This window comes from Cnephaeus nilssonii, assembly GCF_951640355.1.
Source record: "Cnephaeus nilssonii genome assembly, chromosome: 16".
In the NCBI taxonomy this organism is placed as follows: domain Eukaryota; kingdom Metazoa; phylum Chordata; class Mammalia; order Chiroptera; family Vespertilionidae; genus Cnephaeus; species Cnephaeus nilssonii.
This window is the reverse complement of record NC_137087.1, coordinates 10,613,844-10,633,200: the sequence shown is the minus strand read 5'-3', so window position 1 is coordinate 10,633,200 and position 19,357 is coordinate 10,613,844. Positions and strand designations below refer to the sequence as shown.

At 39.7% G+C, this 19,357-nt stretch overlaps 1 protein-coding gene across 5 annotated transcripts in view; it reads left to right on the top strand.

Annotated features, from left to right (window-relative positions):
- NRG3 (neuregulin 3) overlaps window positions 1-19,357 on the top strand; it is a gene marked incomplete at both ends in the record, with an annotated part of 1,054,567 nt that overhangs the window by 918,006 nt on the left and 117,204 nt on the right. For 3 of the 5 annotated variants that reach the window (XM_079793947.1, XM_079793949.1, XM_079793946.1), the window contains one exon: window positions 14,459-14,485. In XM_079793947.1, coding sequence (XP_079650073.1) covers window positions 14,459-14,485 — 27 coding nt within the window. The remainder of the gene's footprint in view (window positions 1-14,458; window positions 14,486-19,357) is intronic. The other 2 variants (XM_079793948.1, XM_079793950.1) reach the window with 1 other exon arrangement.

Below are 19,357 nucleotides of genomic sequence, written 5' to 3'. Positions count from 1 at the left end.
ACTGAAAGAGTAGTTACCAAAAGGATAAGCAACAACTGTCAGGTCTGCCTTGTCTTGTCCTCCCCAGTTTCTCCATAGTGTCCCCCAAATTTCAGACATCACTCAAAAATAAGCTTCCAACACGTATGCTTGTTCCGGCCTTGGTCCTGAAACAGCTACCCCAACCAATCATAAATTACAGTCTCCACCGCTTCCAGTTTCCTGAGTCCTAACCTAAATGAGCCTCTTTCTGATTATGACCTTAACTCGCACCCTAAAATGAATTCTCTTTGCTACTTTCTTGGCATGAATTTTCTTTCTCGCTTCATCATGAATGAGGCTTTTGGTCAGCTCCATTACATCAATGCCTCTGATGTTCCAGGTCAGTGTTCGGCAAACTCATTAGTCAACAGAGCCAAATATCAACAGTACAACGATTGAAATTTCTTTTGAGAGCCAAATTTTTTAAACTTAAACTTCTTCTAATGCCACTTCTTCAAAATAGACTCGCCCAGGCCATGGTATTTTGTGGAAGAGCCACACTCAAGGGGCCAAAGAGCCGCATGTGGCTCGGGAGCCGCAGTTTGCCGACCACGGTTCCAGGTAAATACTTTGGGAAGTTGGTCCAGGATCAAGAATCGTGTACCTCACACAGGTCCTCTGGGGCATCTTTCCTTTGGTCCCTCTGTCTTTGGTAGGTGGGAAGCAGAAGTCTCCTTTTGGGGGATCTCCATGTTTCAAAGCTGTGATCTCTGTGGGGAGGTGGGAATTAGTTGTCTTTGTTCTTTGTTTAGTGGAGTGTCGTTCAGATTAATTTTTCTTAAAATCTGCCCATCATCTTCTGAATTAGTATTCATTATGAAGACATTGCAATTTTGAATTCAGGAGTATGATTAAAAACATAGCATTAAAACAATGTGTTAACAAAGGCTTTAAGTAATTAGTGTGCAAACTATACAAACAGATATAATGCTGATTGCCACATACTTTTTATCCTCTTTGTTTAGTTTTGTTTTTTAGAAGACTTGCCCCTATTTTATTACAATCCTTATGTCTATTAATCATAATCTCTTCTGTATGTCTTCATGGATACTAAAATAGAATTGAAGTTTAAAAGTTAGAATCAGTAAAAGTGTACAAGATAGCTATTTAAAAGATTGCTTAAATAGTTTGAAACTACTAAGGGGTAAATCCTGAAATAGCATGTGTAATAATATTTTAATTACCACAGCAAATTTAATATTTTCCTTATAATTGATAACTTGTTCAAGAGAATCTTAAATTACATACAAAAATCATGTGACAGCCCAGCCGGTGTGGATCCGTGGTTGAACATTGACCCATGAACCAGGAGGTCACCAGTTCAATTCCTGGTCGGGGCACATGCCCGATTTGTGGGCTCTATCCCCAGTAGGGGAGTGCAAGAGGCAGCCACTTGATGTTCCTCTCATTGATGTTTCTCTCTCTCATCGATGTTTCTATCTCTCTATCCCTCTCCCTTCCTCTCTAGCTAAAATCAAGAAAAATATTAAAAAATCATGTGACCAAGGTATGCATATGTTTGACTTTCTCAGATATTAATCTGGTGATTTTGAACTCCAAAATTGTATAGTCATGTAAATGGTAATTAAATATACTTTGACTTGGGAGCGTTTTCTAGAAACGTTTGTCAATACTGTTTTTTGTTTTTTTTTTAATATTGAAGGAGTTGTCACCAAAGTGTCACGTTACTTGGAATCCTTAAAAACTGAGGTGACAGAAAGCAGGCTGATATGCTTTGAAGGAATACAGGTCTCACATGTACTGAGCAAGGGAGCTGACCAGATGGCATTTTTTTCCATTCAATGCATCTTTATCAAACACCAAGAAAATGTCTGACTGTGATAGTCTGGAGTGATAAACAACTCCCCATCACTCCTGGGATTTAAGATACTTTTCCACCCTAAGCATCTCATTTTTTACAGAGGCTTATTGTCTTCAGTTATTAAATGAGACTCAGTAGCACTGCTCTGCAGGCTAATTTTGTAAATTACATGAAATAAAGTGTGTAGAAGTGCCCATTGAGAAAATATGAGAAGGGGAAAGTCGATAACATATTAGAAGATGCTGGGGAATGATTGTGAGTCTCCAGAGCAGTATCTCCTTGTGCAGTCACCTATACAGATTTACTATCATCTATATATATAAAAGCCTAAGTGACTGAACGATCGGTTGACCAGTCGCTATGACCAGTTGCTACGACGCACACTGACCACCAGGGGACAGATGCTCAATCCACAGGATCGGGCTCCCTCTTGTCTGGATTGGACCTGCAGGGATCAGGCTCCCTCTTGTCTGAATCAGGCCTATGGGGATCAGGCCGAAACTGGCTATCCGACATCCCCCAAGGGGTCCTGAATTGTAAGAGGGCACAGACCAGGCTGAGGAACCCTACCAGTGCGCGAATTAGTGCAATGGGCCTCTAGTTAGTTATAAAACTGAAGAAGCAGTGGTTTTTTTGAATGAAGAATTCTTTTATATAATGGGAATTCTTATTTAGTTTTTCATTCAATGAATGTGGACATGGAATCAGAGTTGAGCCTAGTGCTCTAAGATGTTTTCACTGGAAAACTCTACAAGCTATTTAGGCAAGATATAACTTTGAAGAGCAGCCTAAATAAGAGTCACTCATAAACCTCAGCTGTGACCCTGTTTTGATATTCCATTTTACAGAGCAAAATGCCCATCTTGAGTTTGCAATGCATAAACACGTGGCACAGTCTCCAAGGCTGCCTGCTTCTCCTTTGATGCAAATGAATATTCTTATTTACAGGATGAGAGAAGAATGTAAAATAAAGGTGTGTCTGTTCAACAGAAATCAGTAACAGAGCTTTGGAGAAGAGAAACAAAGAGGCTAGGTTTTATAGCAAAGCCCATGAATAGGAGAATGGGACTGTTTGATTTTCTGGAAAAGTGGTTTTGCTTCTCCATGATTGATGACCTGTCTGGTGTGAGGCTGGCCACAGTAATAATGTCAGGGCTTACTATCAGCAGTAGAAAAAACCTGTCAGTTCTGGTGTGATGGAGGAGAGAAGGGGACTGGAACTATAGAGCTGAAATGGACAGAGAGTCCTCGGATTTAGGCATGTGATGCAAGTTGATTTTGTGTAAAATTGATTTTGAATTTATTTTACATATACAGATCAAAGACAAAAAACTAGAACAAAAAAATAACAGGAATTACTTTTAGGAAGTAGTAAGAAAGGTATCAAGTCTTCACTTTCCAAATTTTATTCATATATATATATATATATATATATATATATATATATATATATATATAATGACTTTAGAGAGAGGGAGGTATGTGAGAGAGAAACATCAATCAGTTGCCTCTTGCATGCACCCTGACCAGAGATTGAACCTGCTACTTTTTGGTGTATGGGAGGATGCTATAATCAACTGTGCCACACCAGTCTTGGTAACATGTATAAATTTTAAAATCAAATGTATATGTGGTGATAAAAATAAAATTATGCATTCAATGAGGCAATATATTTTAGTGGAGGGAGCATGGAATTTAGAATCTAACTTGCATTCATATCATAGCTCTTGCACTAAATAGCTGAAAAAATATTCCTGTTAATATTTCTCTTCTTGTAGGATAATTTTATAGACTCTAACACAGTGCCCAGAAACGAACTTTACTGCCTGCCCTTCAGGAGTGAGCTCATTCTCTTGATAGCTCTCCTTTCCTTCCTATTCTGGGCCCTAAGCTCTGAGAGATTCAGGTCTGGCTGCTACTCTGTTTCCAGTTACCAGATTTTCTTCCTCCCTAATGACACAGTTATATACTCTGGTAGCCTGTGGTGAACCCTAGCCCCCAATCACCTGATTCCTTATCTGTTTTGAAAGGTATATATTCTATGTGTAACAGTGGGGGGTTGCAACCCACCTCACCATTCTTTAGCCACTGTTTCTGTAAATGCTAACTCTGACTGATATGTAGCTTGGAGATAAACAGTATCCTACCTAATAAAAGAGTAATATGCAAATTGACCCTAACTCCACTACACCCACCAGCCGATCAGGAGCAAATATGCAAATAAACCCAACCAAGATGGCTACAGCCACAGAGAGCTGGAGGGAGGCTTGGGTTTCCTCAGCAACAGAGGAAGCCAAGCTTTCCGCAGGCCTAAGCCTCCACTCAAGGCTACAAAGTTTCAATTATAGAAGGTAAACAAATCCAAACAGAAATGGCAGCAGCTACGGAGCTGGAAAGAGCAGGAGGCAAGGGTTTCCCCCAGCAATGGAAGAAGCAAAGCTTTCCGCACACCCTGGCTGGCCCAGGCCTCCACTTAAGGCTACAAAGTTTCAATTATAGAAGATATACACAACCCCAACAGAAATGGCTGCCAGCCACAGAGCAAGCAGGCGGCTTGGCTCCACTCTAGGCTACAAAGTTTCAATTGTAGAAGGTAAATAAATTCCAGATACCAGGGCCTCTTCTTGGGTTGACAGGGGGCGTGGCTGGCCTGCAAACCATCACAGGCTCCTCGCTCAGGCAGCCCTACGCCCCAAGGGAACCCCCACCCTGATCTGGGACGCCCTTCAGGGCAAACCAGCTGGCCCCCACCCGTGCACCAGGCCTCTATCCTATCTAATAAAAGAGTAATATGCAGATTGACCATCACTCCAACACACAATATGGCTGCCCCCATGTGGTCAAAGATCCTGCCCCCATTTGGAAACAAGATGGCCACCACAAGAGGGCCAGCAGGGGAGGGCAGTTGGGAGGCAACAGGCCTGCAAGGGAGGGAAGTTGAGAGGGACCAGGCCTGCAAGGGAGGGCAGTTGGAGGCGATCAACCCTGCAGGGGAGGGCAGTTAGGGGTGACCAGGCTGGCAGAGGAGAGAAGTTGGGGGCAAACAGGCTGGCAGGGAAACAGTTAGGCATCAATCAGGCTGGCAACAGAGTGGTTAGGGGGTGATCAGGCTGGCAGGCAGAAGCGGTTAGGGGCAATCAGGAAGGCAGGCAGGCGAGCAGTTGGGAGCCAGCAGTCCTGGATTGGAGAGGGTGCAGCCTGGGCTGAGGGACACCCCCCCATCCATGCATGAATTTCTAGTGCACCGGACCTCTAGTGTTTGTATAAGAATCCTAGGAACAAACTTCAGAAGATACAGACTCTGACCTTAGGTCATCACAGCTCTGGGAGATTTGCTGAACTTTAACTGTTAAACCAGGGTGACATAAAATCAGGATGATTCACACCAAACCATCACTTGACCAGTTTCTAGGTCCCTATCAGAATGGACTGTTCTGGCCTACATGTAGAGAACTTTTCCACCCCTCCCCTTAATTTCTTTGTTCTGTTTTCCCTCTCCCTCTCCCTCCTTATAAGAACCTCTGCCTGCACTGAAATGTTGAAATGGGCTTTGCTACAAGAGTCTCCCATTTTCTCAGGTTACCAGCACTTTAATAAACCTCTCTCCTTTTCACCAGCCCCTGTCTCACGAGTTTGGTAGGTAGCCAAACCTTGAGTTTTGGTTGCATATAGATCCATGTATTAATTCCAGACTGAAGCTTCTCTCAACAATCACATCCAGGTCTTCCATCAGACTTTGTTCCCCTCCTACTCAGAGATCTAAGAGTGTATCCAAGCCTTTCCTAGTTTGCCTGGCTTGTTATAATAAACTTGGACATACATGACCATATCTTGATATATGAACCTGGTCACTTTGTCCATGATCTTATCTGGGAGCAAGCAGAATACACAGACCCACTATTGAAGTATGAGACAATTATATCTCTTAACAATGATTCTAGAAAAAACTAGGGAATACTAAGCTCAGGTGGTAGGGGTCAGCAAACATTCAAGAATCAACTTGTTATCTTCATAACTCCAATGTTGACTTCTCTGTTTCGGACTACCTCTTCCTAAAGTGTTATTATTAAAAATCACTTGACAAGGATCTGTTGGTGTAATCTACAGAGGGGCATATTTCATTGCAGTTATAAAGATAACCATTTATAGCCGAGATGTTTTATAGTTGAGTGGCTGGTTTCCTCCACCCTTATCTGGCATGTATTTCCTAGAGTGGGTACTTTAGATCACTAGCTCCACAGGGGTTTTATGCCAAGGTGGTTGTTTACATCAATCTGGGAAATAAAGCCTACCGAACCACCTCCAGGAGCGCCGTGGCACACATATGAAGGCCTTTGGGGATTCTTGCTGTGGAGAAGCCTGTTGAACTTTAAGCCAGTATTCTAAATTTCTCAAGCATTGAATAATATTTTTAATGTAACATGCTTTTCCACATTCCAGGAAACTAGGGTTTAAACACCACATTTTGGACTATTCTATGATAGAAGTACCTTGTTCAGTTACTTTTAATATAGGAATGACACTGAAACTCACATTCATATCTCATTGTCCCAATGCCTCATTGCAGTGAGTTTTTAGTCATGGGTTGGACCACAACTTGTCTCTTCCTGCCCTAAGATTGGAATCAAGTCAAGTATTGGTTTTGTTACTGGTCTTTACCCTGCCCACTCCCCCGGTCCACACACCCAAGAAAACGGTTGGTCACCCTCAATTGTCTGTCTAGCCTGTGAACAAGAGGCTTTGAATTGCTCACACACAAGGAATCAGGACACTTTGGAAATGTGTGGGCCTTGAATTTTCAAGAGTTTTTGACTTTATAGAATACTAAATAAAAAACATAAAACTGAGGTCACCTACCTAGACCACAAATCTTGTGAATGTTTAAGGTCTGCAGCAGAGTTGTTGGCATTTGTTAAATATATTGCCAATTTTAAGATTCTTTGCTTCAGTTTGGCAAACATTCAGATAGAACTCTGTATATCCCTTGGTACACATACAAGCAAACAACTTCACATAGGCCAACCTTAGTATAAAGAAATCTTGCTAGTAATCAATGAAGAAATACTAACGATTTGCCAATTTGTTTTCTTGGAGAGAGGGAACCCTCCTCTACCTAAGGTGTGTCCTAGCTGGTTTGGCTCAGTGGTGTCAATGTCAGCACATGTACTGCAGGGTTTCAGGTTCCATTCCAGTCAAGGGCACATATCTTTGTTTTAGGCTCAATCCCCAGCCCCAGGAGGCAACCAATTGATGTATCTCTCTCACATTGATGTTTCTCTCTTTCTGTCTCTCCCACTCCCTTTCACTTTCTCTAAAAATAAATGGAGCCATAGCCAGTTTGGCCCCATCAATAGAGCGTCTGTCTGTGAACTGAAGGGTCCCAGGTTCGATTCTGGTCAAGGGCACATGCTCAGGTTGTGGGTAGGAGGTATGCAGGAGGCAGCTGATCAATGATACTCTCCCATCATTGATCTCTCTCTCTCTCTCTCTCTCCCTCCCTCCCACCCTCCCTCCCTTCCTCTCTGAAGTCAACAAAAATATTTTTAAAAATCAATGGAAAAATATCCTTGGGTGAGAATTAAAATAATAATAATAATAATAATAATAATAATAATAATAATAATAAGGTACGCAGGTAAATAAGTGCTTCTACAGTGCCTGAGGATACCTGAAAACAATTTGTCCTCTTAGTGAATTAAAAAATCCTCCCTGGGCATCTTATTACCTGATGATTTTGTAAGAATTAGGTTTTCTTCATTTTTAGGGTCAATGTATGCCTTGAGTATAAAAAGTGGCTAACGTTCAAGCTGCTTAGGTTCAATTGTGTTTCTACCACCTACCAGCAATGTGGTTTCCTCCACATTTCCTAAATTCAGGGAAATTTCTTCAACTCTCTCTGCCTATATTCCTCATCTAGAAAATGAGAATGATGACAATCTTATTCTCATAAATTTCTGCAAGATAATATTTAAATCCATTCCTGGCACAGAGTAAGTGCTCAATAAATAGTAGCCATTATTATATAAAACGAGTGTGAATATTCTAAAAAACTATAACTTTTACCTATAAAAGTTAATCAAACTGTTAAAAACATGGAAATAATACATCCTACTATGCACCATAAGGAAAATCAAATGTTTTTGCTTAAGTCCTGTACCTTCTCTTCCACCCCACTATCTGTGCAGTTCTTGGCACATGGTTTGTTGAGGAATGAATAAGTGGATGATCGGTTGATTAATTCTCACCATACACCTCTTGATTTTCTCATGCACCCTGGCATAGTCCCAGGAAAACTGTTTGCTTTAAGAAATCGGTAATTAAGGGTTATGAGAAATACTGTGGTTTAGGTCCTATGTAACTCAGTTGACAAAATTAATTGCTTTTCTGTTGTGTTCTTCATGGATCTTTATTGATCCTTTTTTATGAAACAAGGTCTATAAGTATCTTTAAATCTGTGATAAAGATTTGTATTTAGCGCTTTGATAAAAGTATGGAAATGTCTGTGTGTGTGCACGTGAGAGAAAGACAGAGAGATTTTAATTGAGACCTAACATTTTATTTGTATATTTCACAGGTGTCACAAATGTCGTTATAAAAATTAAGAATTTCCCTTTAAAACCCAAGGATATAAATGCCACCTTGCTTGATAGTATTTCTGAGCATTGTAACTGTATTGATTAGATGTAATTTTCCTACTATGTTAAAAAAAGATAGATTTCTTTTTCCTTAAGAATTCTACATATACTTTTTAGTATTTGAATAATTTTCAAATTCTGATTTCTTCCATCATAAAGTATTGAGATTGCCCTCAAATTCATCAAACATGCCACCCACTTCTTAGTGCAATCTCCAGACTCACAGAGCTTGATTCTCCATATCTCCTATCACACAGATGTGAAAGATATTCCACGTTTATGGATTGGAAAGATAAACATATTAAAATGGCCATATTACCCAAAGCAATATGCAGATTTAGTGCAATCCCCATTACAATTCCAATGGCAACTTTGTTTGTATTCAGATGAATATTTTTTTATTGAGGCAAAAATTCACCTAACATAAAATTCACCATTATAACCATTTTAAAGTACATAATTCAGGGCTTTAGTATACTCACATTGTTGTGCAACCATCATCATTATCTAATTCCAGAACATTTTCATCACTCCAAAAAGAAACCCTGTCCCACTGAGCAGTCCCTCTCCATTTGTCCCTTCCACCGCTCCCCGCCCCACCGGCAACCATTAATCTGTTTTTCTTGTCTATAAATTTGCCTCTTCTAGACATTTCATATAAATGGAATTATACCACATGTGTTCTTTTATGCATCTAGCTTTTTAGTATGATGCTTTCAAAGTTCATACATGTAGCAAATATCAGGATGTCATGCATTTTTATGCCAAATAACTTTCCATTATATGGATACTATCACATTTTGTTTCTCCTTTTATTGGTTGATGGACATATGTGTTGTTTCCACTTATTGACTATTACAATTAATGCTGTTGTGCATATTGGTATAATCTTGTTTTGTGTCCGTCTTATCTTGTTTTTTTTTAATTGAATTTAAAAATTGTGTTGTGTGTGTGTGTGTTTCTGCTTAATCCCCTCACTGCTTTCATTTTTAAAGAAACAGAACAAAATATCATCAGATTTGGCACTGGCCGGGTAGCTCAATTGATTAGAGTGTCATCCTGATATACCAAGGTTGTGGTTTTGATCCAATCAGGGCACATTCAGAATAAACTAATGAATGCATAAATAAGTGAAACAAAAAAACCAGTGGTCTCTCTATCTCTTTCTCTTCCTTTCTCTCACTTTATAATCAATAAATATAAATTTTAAAAAATTATGTCATGAAATTGGTATGGAATCATAAACCCAGAATAGCCAAAGCAATCCTGAGGGAAAAGAACTAAGTTGGAGGTATCATACTCCTGACTTCAAATTATACTACAGAGCTACAATAATAAAAACCACATAGTATTGACAGAAAACAGACACACAGACCAATGGAAGAGAATTGAGAGCCCAGAAATAAAACCACATGAATATGGGCAAATGATTTTTGACAAAGAAGTAAAAAATATACAATGGAGAAAAGAAAGCCTCTTCTATAAATGGTGCTGGGAAAATTGGAAAGCTACATGCAAAAGAATGAAACTAGGTTACTGTTTGCCCCTTATACAAAAATTAATTCAAAATGGATCCAAGATCTAAATATAAGAGCTGAAACAGGAAGTTGCATAGGAGAAACCATAAGTACTAAATTTATGGTCCTTGGATAATTTTATCTAGAGATAATTTTATCTTCCCACAGGCAAGGGAAGTAAAGGCAAAAATAAATGAATGGGACTATATCAAACTAAAAAGCTCCTGCACAGCAAAAGAAACTGCCAACAAAACAAAAAGGCAAGCGACTGAATAGATGATATTTGCAAACGACAGCTTTGACAAGGGATTAATATACAAAATATATAAAGAACTCATGCAACTCAACACTAAACAAAGAATCCAATAAGGGGTGAGGCTGGGTCCCGGGTCCAGGTGAGGCCGTGCGCCCCTGGATCCGGGTGAGGCCACGCGACCCTGGGTCTGGGAGAGGCCACGCGCCCCTGGGTCCGGGTGAGGCCACGCGCCCCTTGGTCCGGGGGAAGCTAGATCCCGGGTCCGGGCGAGGCCACGCGCCCCTGGGTCCAGGTGAGGCCATGCGCCCCTGGGTCCGGGTGAAGCTGAATCCTGGGTCTGGGCGAGGCCGTGTGCCCCTGGATCTGGGTGAGGCTGGGTCCCGGGCCCAGGTGAGGCCACACGCTCCTGGGTCTGGGAGAGGCCACGCGCCCCTGGGTCCGGGTGAAGCTGGATCCTGGGTCCGGGTGAGGCCATGTGCCCCTGGATCCGGGTGAGGCTGGGTCCTGGGTCTGGGTGAAGCCACGCGCACCTGGGTCCAGGTGAGGCCACGCACCCCCTGGGTCCGGGTGAGGCCATGTGCCCCTGGATCCGGGTGAGGCTGGGTCCTGGGTCCAGGTGAGGCTGGGTCCTGGGTCCGGGTGAAGCCGCGCGCACCTGGGTCCAGGTGAGGCCACGCACCCCCTGGGTCCGGGTGAGGCCATGTGTCCCTGGGTCCGGGTGAAGCCGTGCCCCTGGGTCCGGGCGAGACCAAACCAGAGGGAGTCGGACCTGCATTACCACCATTTGTCCACCATCCAGAGCTGAGGGGTCAGTGCCGACATGTACACATAAGGAACTGGTGGACATTGATATTGGGTCTCAAAAGAACTGTTGGTCCAGAAAGAAACTCACTACAGACTGATTCATTTGCCTGTCAGCATAACTATTATTGCTCGTCTCACATTCAGTTCTTATAAGTATATCTCTAGTGACACATGATCTCGCTCATCTAGGGGAAATGATGAACAACATAGACTGATGAACAAGAACAGAACCAGAAACAAGGAGGCATCGATCGGACTATCGGGCCTCAGAGGGAGGATAGGGGAGGGTGGGGGGAGGGGGGAGAGATCAACCAAAGGTCTTGTGTGCATGCATATGAGCCTAACCAATGGTTAAGTTCAACAGGGGGTTGGGGCATCCGTGGGGAGGGGTGTGGGATGGGAATGGGGGGATGAGGACAAATATGTGACACCTTAATCAATAAAGAAATTAAAAAAAAAAAAGAATCCAATAAGAAAAATGAGCAGAGAGCCTGAACAAATACCTATCTTAAGAAGATATACAAATAGCCAACAGATATATGAAAAGATGCTCAACTATACTAGCTATTAGGGAAATGCAATCAAAACTACAATGACATATCACCTCACACCTCTTAGAATGGCCATTATCAACAAGACAAGTGATTACAAGTGTTTGAGAGGTTGTAGAGAAAAAGGAGCCCTTATTCGTTCATGCTGGTGGGAATGTAAACTTGTGCAGCTATTATAGAAAACAATATGGAAGCTCCACAAAAAATTAAGAATGAAGCTTCTGCCCTGGCTGGGTGGCTCAGTTGGTTGAGCATAGTCCCAGGCACTGAGAAGTTGCCAGTTCAATTCCTGATCAGGGCACATGCCTAGGTTTTTGGCTTGATCCCCCAGGAGGTAGTGTGCAGGAGGCAGCTGATTGATGTTTCCCCTCTCACACTGATGTTTCTCGATCTCTCCCTCTCCCTTCCTCTCTCTCTCTAAAAATCAATTAAAAATTTTTTTTTAAAGAATGAAGATTCTTATTCACATTAGAACTCAAACATAAGCTTGCCAACTTTTCTACAATCTCTATGCTTTCACATAGCACTTTAGCTTTATCCTGGGGTCAAACTTATGAGTCCTTGGCCTCCTACTATAGCACTGTTACTAAGAATTACCAGACCCTTTTCTCTGTGGGGTCCCACTGATTTCTGAATTACTGGAGAACAAAAATTGTGTCTTTTCATGAAAGTGTGCTAAATATCTATCAGTATATATTAAGCAGTCAAAATAAAAGGCATGTAAAGAAAGTAATATATCTACTTTTTAAAAACTCTGTTACCATTTTTTTATATGAGTCATTCTCATTTAATATAGGTACTAATCGATGAAAAAAATGAACTATATACAGGCAAATTTGTAGAGAGAGAGTAGTAGATTAGAAATTACAAGAGGCTGCAGAGAGGGAAAAATATGAAATTATTGCTCAGTGGGTACAGTTTCTCTGTGGGGTTATGGAAACGTTTTGGAAATATAGTGGTGATGTTTGCCACATTGTGAATGCAATTAATGACACTGAACTATACACTTAAAATGGTTAAGATGACAATTTTTAGTCTATATATATTTTACCACAATGAAATTAAAAAATGAATTATTTACAAATAGGAAAAGCACTGAATTATTCAAGATAACTAAATACACATTTTCTAAAAAGAAAAACTCCTTTGCTAAATAAAGAATTCATAAAAGGGAGCTCAGTAATCAGTCTTAGAAACAAATACAATTGTAGCCATACTTTTTTTCATTTATTCTCATTTATGTAACATATTGCTGCAGCAGAAATCATCATTAATGAAAGGAATTTAAAAAGTGAATGAGTGGAATGGTAACCAGGCTGTGCAGTGAGAAGAGCCTCCAATCTTTACTGAGACAGGAGGGAGTCCAGGGAAACTGAGGCCAGGGCAGCAGCTGCAAGGTGGTGGTGGTGGTGGTGGTGGTGGTGGCAGCGGCGGCAGTGGGAGAGGTAAATGAGATGAGGATGTCCTCAGGGAAGACTTCTCAACAGATGTGGATGCCGGGCCTGGAAGGGAGCTGGCAGCAGCCTGCAGAGAGATACAGGGAATGAGAGGCTGAGACAGAGAAGTGAGAGACACACCTGGAGGAAGGAACAGAGGAGGGTGGAGGAAGACTGAGAGAGGGACTGAGGCTCGGAGGGGGACAGACACCTGGAGAGTAGACAGAAATGGAAAGAGAAGTGAAAGGAATCAAAGCCATGGTGTAGTAGGCTAAGGAGACAAAAATAAAATAAATAAAATAAAATAAAATAAAAACGTGAATGAGTGAATAATCGAATGATTAAATGAGGCACCATCTAGATGACCGGACCTCTAAGGTCAATGGGCATAGCTGGGCTCAGTTTATTACTCTGCTGATCACAGGCAGACATTAGCTGGTAAAACGGTGGGCAGCCCACATGTACATGGCACATGGTCATTCATTTTTGGTAGGAAGTGGTGGAGCCTAACAGTCAGCGGTCTTGGGGTTCAGATCGACTGGATTTGTGCCCTAGATCTGCCTCATTATTTGGGGCCAATGTAATTTTTAATCTTGCTGAAGTGCAGTTTTCTCATCTAACAAATAACAGGAAAAAAATACAACATTATTGCTTTTTTTGTGAAGGTGATCAGCACCTGGTGAAGGCCAATCATGTAAAAGTTCTCTACTTATTCATAGCAGAGAGTACAATAAGTATATGTTGAACAAGTAGTCATTCTATATAATAAAAGGGTAATTGACGCTAATGGTGGAAGTACCGGGACAACCGGTCAATATGATGCGCACTGACCACCAGGGGGCAGACACTCAATGCAGGAGCTGCCCCCTGGTGATCAGTGCGCTCCCACAGAGGGAGCTCTGCTCAGCCACAAGCCGGGCTGAAGGCTGGGAGCGCAGCAGCGGTGGCGGGAGCCTCTCCCGCCTCCTCTGCAGTGCTAAGGATGTCCGACTGCGAGAGGGCGCGGGCTGGGCTGAGGGACCACCTCCCCCCCGGCAAGTGCATACATTTTTGTGCACCGGGCCTCTAGTTTTACATAAAATACCATTATTTCTAAAAATCAATTTAGTACCAGATATTTTTTGTGTGAACGTTTCTTTCTTTCTTAAGGCTTAACTTTATACTTCGCATGCTTGGTAACAGATACAATATTATTGCACCTAAAGTTTCAGGCTTTGGGAAAATACCAATCATGTTCAGAGCACCCCTTATTGTGGGCAATTGTAAATTATCTTTCCCCAAATAATATGCAGTTAAAATTGAGACACATTTTTTTCCCTTTAAAATGAGAGTCTTATACACATTGATTTCCATGTGGAATTTTTTCTAATCATCTCTCTTTCTGTTTCCCTTTCTCACATGCTGACTTCTGTGTAGCAGACCACTTGGGGATTGAATTCATGGGTAAGAATAAAATATTTGCTTCTTAAAAATCTGGAAAAAGTGAAGTTTGAAATGTCTTTGTTCTCCTTTTCCATCTAATTATACTTGAAATGTTTCATTATCAGATACTATTAGTAGAAAAAATGTTTTTGTCTATTTTTCACTAAGTAATGGCTCAAAATGAAAGGCTTAAGTACTTATTGGGAAGTCAATTTAATGTTAAGTGCAGCTCTGGAATCCTACAGAAGTTAGATTTGGCTCTTGGCTTTGATTGTTTGCTCTAATTCTCAATTTTCTTATCCGTAAAATAGGGATAATAATCGTTCCTCTTTTACTGCGTGTATAAATTGCTTAGCACAATGTTTACAAGATGGCAAACACTCAATAAAAGATAGAAAATAACTGTGATGGTTTAAAAATGTCACTTTTGTTATTTTCTGCTCTAATTCCTTTTCCTTTCACATGCTGATTGCTTTGAATACATTTTGGTACCAATCTTAATTGTGAGTATGGACTATATAAACTTTTCATTTTACAAAATTAAAATATTTCTTTTGAAAGTACTAGCAGTGAATGGCGTGTTTTTAAAAACATTAGAATACCTTCCACGGGAATTATTCTCTATATCCGTAGATAATTACATTAAGAATGGGTCACACTTTTCTGAGTCTAAATTAAAAATACAATGGAAAAAAAAGGTTTTGCATGAGGTTGATATGCATCATGGTGCTAATGTGGAAAGATTCTTAAGAGTTGAAGTTAGTTAAATGGAGATGGCCTAAATTTATTTCCAAACTCATAATTCTCTGCTTAATTGACCTTTGTTAAGCTTCTGATTTTCTCTTACATGATAAGGATTATGAATACTTGCTTCATACATAATATGTTTATTGTGATACATACATTTACTTGTATTCATTTATTCGTTCACCTATTTATTCAGAAAATATTTATCTAGTGCTCACTGTAAGTAAAGAAAAACTGCAAAATACTAGAGATAAAATAATGAGTAAAAATGGACTAAAAAATCCTGGTTCAATGGGGCTTATAGTCTAGTAAGCTTATAGATGATAATCAGGTAATAATACTGATAAATATGAAATTGCAAGTTTCTTAATACCAATGCCAAGCAAGATATAGGATAGAAATGATGGATATTTAAAACATGATATCAAGTAGTTGAGACGAATTGAGGTTGAAGGTTAGAAAGAGGAAATTCCTAGGATGACTGCAGGGTTTATAGTTTTCATATTTAGATAAAATGTGGGCCTTTCTACTGAAAAACAATACTGGGAAAGGAAAAAAATTATGAGAAATGTTTCCTAGATTAAGTTCGGAAATGTTGAGTTCTGGATGCCTTTGTTATATCTGGGAGATGTCAATTTAGTAGTTGTATTGCTGGAAGTTTTAGGGTTAATTGATTAGTGATTGCATATTTAAATGGGAATTGAATCTCTCTGTTGTGTGATATTATTTATTAGTGCTCTATTTATATCAGTATTAGATTATAGAAAAAGCAGACAGACAGCTCAACTCCTGCAGGTTTGGGATTTTTTAAATTGAGGTGCTGAAAACTCCTAAGGGCAATGAAGTTGAGGATAATATTCAAATGAAGCTTTCTGGAATGTAAGGTAGGTGTGGAAAGAAGTGAAGAAAGGGTGTTTTATCTCAATGGAATCAATGAGTAGTCATCATGGGCGTAATCAAAGAAGTTGTTGGCATGGAAAGGAAGTTGTAGTCATATGGACTAGGAAGTACAGACATTTATGGTTGTGGTCAAGCAGTAGAGTATAAATTGTATGTTGAGAAGGACACGTGGTTGGTTGATACTTTCCTCATTTGCTGATGATGGTAAGGATGAGCAGCAAGGAGGTTCCAGCATCGACAGTCACTTTGAGGACGATGGGTACCGGCCATAGTGGATAGGGATTTGCCCCCTTGCGCTGTGGTGATTGCAGGCTTTGAGGACAGAGGCTTGAGTTCAGGTGTTATGTAGCAGAGTGACTGCAGATGCAGGAGGTAGCTCATGGGTGGTGGTGGGGATAGGGTAGCTTCAGATCCCACAAGTGGGTGGCCACAGTTATAGTAAACAGAAATTGCTACATCAATGTTAATGATCACTGTTGAACGTGATAATTAACCAGTCACCATCCTACTGGGCTTTTCCTTAGGACCTCTAGTCCTGAGGACACTGGCACCTTATAGCATAATAATTTGCTAAAGAACCAAGATATGTATTAAGAGGTCTATTAAAAATTTAAAATAATTGGCTAACCAGTTGGTGAAAAATATTATATAGATCATCTATTTGCAACTCAAGACTAAGAACATAGTGAATCTTGCTGTAAAGCCTTATAGGCAATCAGTTCTCTGTGTGTGAATATTGACTCCAGCAGTAGAGATTGCCATGGAGGAAAGGGGATGGGCAACAAGTTGGAGTTGAAGAGAGGACATATGCATATAGATAGCGGCGACTAATGAAGGATTGTTTGTAATGTTGAACAGGTTAGTAAATAAACTGTTTCTACTGATCTCACTAGTTCTAGACACTATTTACCCTCACAGGTTGCTCTAACTGAATATGTAAAATTATTTTGTTGCTTTGAAAACACAATTTTCATATTTAACTTGAGATTTTAGAATTCACATAAATAAAAGTTCTTCCATTGAAGGTGACATCATCCCAGTAACAAGGCATCTCTAGGTATCAATTCAGTTGGGAAGCAGAAATGCCGGCATAGTTTAGTCACGTCGGTATATTGTGGTGCCGGAAAATAATCAGTGCCAGTTCAGTTTTAATGAGTTCTGAATACCTTTATTCTCAACTTTATCATTCTTGCCTTGGGCAATGCTAATTTCATCTTTCCTTGAGTTGGAACATGGGTCACAAAGTGATAATCAGAAACTCAGGTGCCTTCTTTCCAAGTCTTTGTTACCCAGGAGCCACATCTATGTGAACCCTTATTGATCAGACTCAAAACCTGAATGCTTCATGCAAATTCCTTTTTAGAGCAGGGAACTCCACATCATATGCTTCAAGAATCTTATTATTATTTAACCAGCATGCATTTATTGTACTATGTGCTAGATATATAAGATATTGAAGATACAGATATAAAATCCACATCCCTTTAAGTCTAAGGGATCTGACCCTAAAAAAAGTGAAAGTTACATGTATTTGAGGTGATATAAGAGGTGCTATAAATAAAAATGGCATAGGCAAAATATAATAAAGAATGAAGCTAAATGGGCTAGGGAAGTTCAGAGACAACCTCCCAGAGGAAGAAACATTTAAGCTGAGTACCAGCCAAAGCAGATAAACTGTACCCAGTGATGCCACAGTCCAAAGCTGTCCTTACTCATTTGCTTCCACTTTAGAGTGAGATTTCTCCTTCAGTCTATCTGGTCTATGAGGTCTCTAGAGTCGCTTCTTTATACTAGAGAGAGAATATCACCTTCACTAAAAACACTTAACCAAAAAGTTTTCTGAATTGATTTATTAATTGTAAAGAATAACTCTCCTATCGAATAAGCCGTGCCAAACCTAATGTCTATAAAACTGTCAGCATTCAAAAGGATTTTTCCTTAATTACATTCATGAATTTCTCTTAATGGTGCTTCTGGGATTGGGACAAATGGAAATTTCAACAACAAATACCACTCTGGAATACAATAGTAGTTAAAAAAAAAGTTAACTAATATAACTTGAAGGTGCATGAAAACACAAAATTGTGAAATGTTTGTGATAAAAGATTAATTCATATTAAACCAATAATCGAAAAAGATTATTTGAATTCATGACTTAGCCTACTCATTCATGCATACATGAGGGGAAATTGAGAATCTTAGAGTCAGATGTTTGAACTTTCCCTCAAAGTGTGAACAGATCAGGAGATGGAATAGACAAGTACTCATTGAGGTGTGTGAGAAATCCAACCGATAATCCAGATGGCCAAAGGGCACATCAGATTGGCCAAGTTTGGAAGGCACATTGATCATGAAGAGGCATTTCTCATCTGAGAACTATCTGCTTACAGTGCTGGGTGCTCAATCATGGAACATATCTCATTACATCCATTTAAGCTATTTGTCATGCAGCTATTTCTCTGACAATGCCCTGACGCATTGGATACTCTAGGCATCAAAGATGTTTGTATAAAAGCAGGTGCAATGCCATTTGCAAACATATTAGCAAGCCACAGGGAGAGCTGTAGATCTTGTGGGAAACCTTTCATGCAAATGTGATTCATTCTTATATGGAAAAAATAAAATGAACTGTCAGTTAAATGTCTTGTTTGTGATTTGACATTGTTTTTAGGATAGCATAATATATGCAAAGTCTGAGTAAACTCTAGTATACATTTTTAAAAATCAAAATTTTATGAAACTTGGGAAAAATCAGATTGCTAACTAAAATCTTTTAAATTTTCTCTGAAAGAATTTATATATTTTGAAGTTTAAGAAGAAACACTGAATTTTCTATAATGAGAGGCATAGAAATGTTTACAGTTTAAATGTGTATAGATGCAAAATTGACAAAGTTATTTCTTAAACTTTCCCATATATTGAGTACCATATATTCATCCCCCAGGTTAAAAATCATGTTTCTAACTCCTGTTTGGATGATATGAAGTGAGGATATTTTCCTTAATGTGACCCTGCATATTTTGAATGAATTGGAGTGTGTTCATTTAAATCTAACAGGCTCACATGTTGGTCAAATTAATTCATAAGATGCCCTAATTTTTAAATTTCATTAGAGATATAGAAGTAAGGATCATTTTTCTCTGGGCTGAAATCTCTAACTTAGACTTATATGAACAAAGATGTTTTCATTCATTTTAATATATCATGTTTTCTTATAAAATAAAATTTGGATTTATGCACAAATAT